Raw genomic sequence first — 3,341 nt, 5'->3', positions numbered from 1 at the left:
TCATGTCCTTAGGGCATGGCACTTCCCTAGACTCTATGTGCCAGCTCTCCTTCACCGCATCACTCCCAGGGGGGGATTTGTTACCATACATATGCGATAGTGTTGTGTGCGAACACACTTAGGAGCGTCGAACCATTTTTTCCCTCACTAGGAGGTTTTTCCCCGTGTATTGTATATACACCCATTATTCTAGGGCTAACTAATATTTCCATTGCACACTAAGAATAATTCTAGGGAAATGAAAGGTGTCCTCTCCCCATATTTCCAGCTGCATAAGTACCTTTTGTAAAAATAGTAACGTTCTTTTTTGGTGCGTGAGCACATTTTACTTACTCATACCATGAATTCTTTAGTGGCTCCAAGGGTTCGATCTCAGAATCTTTGCTCGACCTCATTCAGGGTTTGGTACTAAAGGGAAAACAATTGATCGTCATAAGCCTTCGTAGGGCAAAGAGTCATCTGTGCTTTGTGGTGAAGAAGCGGACATCAGCGAGTGCAGGAGCGCTGCAGCTATGGCGGCCCAGCAGATGAGCAAGAAGCGCAAGGTATGCACTTCCTTTTGGTCGGTTTGCGTTTGCTGTTGTATGGATCTTGATCGCCTCAACATCACGGCCGCAGCGTACACATCCTCTATCGTAAGCTTCCTGCTTTGTTTGAGCGTGCTGTGTGAATTATTATCCCTTAGTACCCGTTGCTAGGTTCCTATTTTTCACTTGGGGAATTGAACTTCTATTGTAAGCCTTTTCTTCTCGTGAGGTCTTACAGGCCTTAATGTCTGTAGCTTAAGACAACCAACCATTACAGGCCTTAATGTCTGTGCATATCATTTCAATATCAGTTTTTGTGTCCCGGAGACATGGTGTTTAGCACAAGATCGTGATCCTCCTACCTGCTCTCACGCACTAGTAGTGCCACTGTCTTGGTGCAAAAAAGGCTTGTGGTTTTTAACTCTATGCTTCGTTACAGTTTGTGGCAGATGGCGTTTTTTTTGCCGAGTTGAACGAAGTTCTCACGCGAGAGCTTGCTGAAGATGGGTACTCTGGCGTAGAGGTCCGGGTTACACCCATGCGAACTGAAATCATTATTCGTGCAACAAGGACCCAGAATGTGCTTGGTAAGTGCGGTGATGCGTGCTACTAAAATATACAAGAGAGAATGATTTTCCACATCCTGTCAGTGGGCTCAGCGCAAATTGTTTTTTGGTGGATTGAGGTTACATTGGTCGGTGAAGATAGCTGAACAAATTTGCATTTGTGCTCTTTACCTTTTGATCTCCACTAATGGGACTCGTACGATTTTGTATTTGCCTGTGCTGCATTATCGCCTCATTGAGTTTTGCTTTGGTTTCACAGGGGATAAGGGGAGAAGAATCAGAGAGTTAACATCTTTGGTTCAGAAGAGGTTTAACTTTCCTGAAGGCACCGTTGAATTGTATGCTGAGAAAGTTAACAATCGGGGTCTTTGTGCTATTGCACAAGCAGAGTCACTCCGTTACAAGCTTCTTGGAGGGCTTGCTGTCAGAAGGTATGTTTTTGACTGCTTTCTGTTTAGTGTGTGTGTGTGCGATGGATGTAAGGACCATATTTTCTATCCTATTTCCCAGGGCTTGCTATGGTGTCCTAAGGTTTGTCATGGAGAGTGGCGCGAAGGGTTGTGAGGTAGGAGGTTTGATTTATTCTTTAAGCTCATAGGCACGGCTTTTCCTCTTTTAAGATGTTTACAGTTTTGAGAGTGGTTTGGGTGCAGGTCATTGTGAGTGGTAAGCTGAGAGCCCAGCGAGCGAAGTCGATGAAGTTCAAAGATGGGTATATGATTTCCTCTGGGCATCCTGTGAACTTGTACATTGACTCTGCAGTTCGCCACGTGCTTTTGAGACAGGTATCATACCTATAAAGTACTGATTACGTGTTAGTACTATTTCTGATTTCATACTACTTGCAGGAAATACACTTACCTTGTGAACTTCTTCAATAGCGTTTTTTATTGTTAGGAAGCCTGGCTTTAGGTGTTTGAGCCATTAACGCAAGTGTTAATATCCTTGCCATTCAAATTGGCATGGATTTTGTGGTACAGGGAGTCTTGGGCATCAAGGTCAAGATCATGTTGGATTGGGATCCCAAGGGCAAGCAAGGTCCGGCTATTCCTTTACCTGACAATGTCACAATTCACAGTCCCAAGGATGAAGAAGAACTCATCCCAAAATCAGTCAGCAAAGAAGAGCCCGTGCACCAAATCGCTTAGATCCTTAAAGCAAGGAATCCCGATGTAATTATGGGGTTAACATTGTCCTCTGGGAGAGCTGTAATGCAATGGTTATCTGTAGGGAGGGATTTTAGATTTTGATGCAAACTTTTCAGTCACTACTATGAGGTGGACCTTTTTGAGCTTTTTCTCGTGATCTGTTTTCTAAACTGGGCTCTGTAATAGTGTAGCAAAATGCTTTTCTTGCTACTTAATGGTTTTCTATTTGTGACTCGAATTGAAGAGCTAGTGTGATATTCCTGATACCCGAGCTAATTAAGATGATGCTTCACTCAACCTTGGATCTCTATCAGTTCAATTTGTAATTATTGGAAGTAGCCACTAGTTGCTAATTGCTTTACAGATGTTGGCCTTTGTCATAAACTCCAGGTGGCCTTTCAAGCTGCTCTTTGCCGCAATCAAAGTTTGATAGGGTTCCCTCTTTATTGGCTGTATTTTCTAATTTTGAGAGCATCAAGGGAACCAGAGTATAAGTGGTCTTGGAAATCGTGCACTCTGCTGAGTGTAGTAGAGTAGTCTCAGATATTAGCATTTAGTTCTTGATTGTGTAGGGTTAGATGCTGCGCAGGTTTTGACGACGTATTGTGTATTGTGATGTGACTTAATTTAAAGGAAAGGATGCCTGAATCAAGACATTTTGATATGGCATCAAGGGCTGAGTTGTACCCTGTGGCAGCCTTGTGCTCTAACCGGGTGCGTGTATGCATTTCACTGAAAAGAAGTCGCGCCCACATATAATTATGCTTGTCCGAGTTTAAGGTGAGGATTCGAGTTTACTAAACTTGTCGAGTTTACTTTTTGAAACTTGGACGGCATTGTGCGCCTCTGCTTTTGTGTGGAGTTCTCCTGTGGATCCCATCATGGGGTCCAAGACCCCTGTGTTCTTGAGTCTTGAGGCCTTTTCTCCTTATTATTATTCTATTCATTTTCATCTCCCTCCGTTTGGAGGACTCTTCGTTTCTCTCTTTAGAGGAATCAAATAGGCATCTCTTTAGTATTGGATTTTTAAAGTACCTCGTCTCTTACCTCTTCTAGAAGAGACGAGTGTAGGCCTTCAGTATGCAAGAGCCCTTCTAATA

General features: G+C 43.3%; 1 protein-coding gene across 1 annotated transcript; it reads left to right on the top strand.

Moving 5' to 3' along the window:
* The first annotated feature begins 387 nt into the window (after nucleotides 1–387).
* Nucleotides 388–2,538, top strand: LOC147434876 (small ribosomal subunit protein uS3y-like). The gene is made up of 6 exons (XM_086491273.1): nucleotides 388–545; nucleotides 967–1,114; nucleotides 1,353–1,524; nucleotides 1,604–1,658; nucleotides 1,747–1,878; nucleotides 2,074–2,538. The coding sequence occupies exons 1-6, from the start codon at nucleotides 513–515 to the stop codon at nucleotides 2,239–2,241; spliced, it is 708 nt and encodes a 235-aa protein (XP_086347399.1). The 5' UTR covers nucleotides 388–512; the 3' UTR covers nucleotides 2,242–2,538.
* Nucleotides 2,539–3,341: the final 803 nt, after the last annotated feature.

The sequence above is a fragment of the Adiantum capillus-veneris genome, chromosome 19 (assembly GCF_014529385.1).
Source record: "Adiantum capillus-veneris isolate H3 chromosome 19, ASM1452938v2, whole genome shotgun sequence".
Lineage (NCBI taxonomy): Eukaryota > Viridiplantae > Streptophyta > Polypodiopsida > Polypodiales > Pteridaceae > Adiantum > Adiantum capillus-veneris.
The sequence above is the reverse complement of the archived record's forward strand: the minus strand, read 5'-3'. Positions and strand labels throughout refer to the sequence as shown.

Bases quoted from the DNA above. Each gene is read 5' to 3' on its own strand.
- LOC147434876 (XM_086491273.1), top strand. From the start codon at position 513: ATGGCGGCCCAGCAGATGAGCAAGAAGCGCAAG. The intron at 546-966 runs GTATGCACTTCC...GCTTCGTTACAG, and splicing joins AGATGAGCAAGAAGCGCAAG to TTTGTGGCAGATGGCGTTTT. The intron at 1,525-1,603 runs GTATGTTTTTGA...CCTATTTCCCAG, and splicing joins GGAGGGCTTGCTGTCAGAAG to GGCTTGCTATGGTGTCCTAA.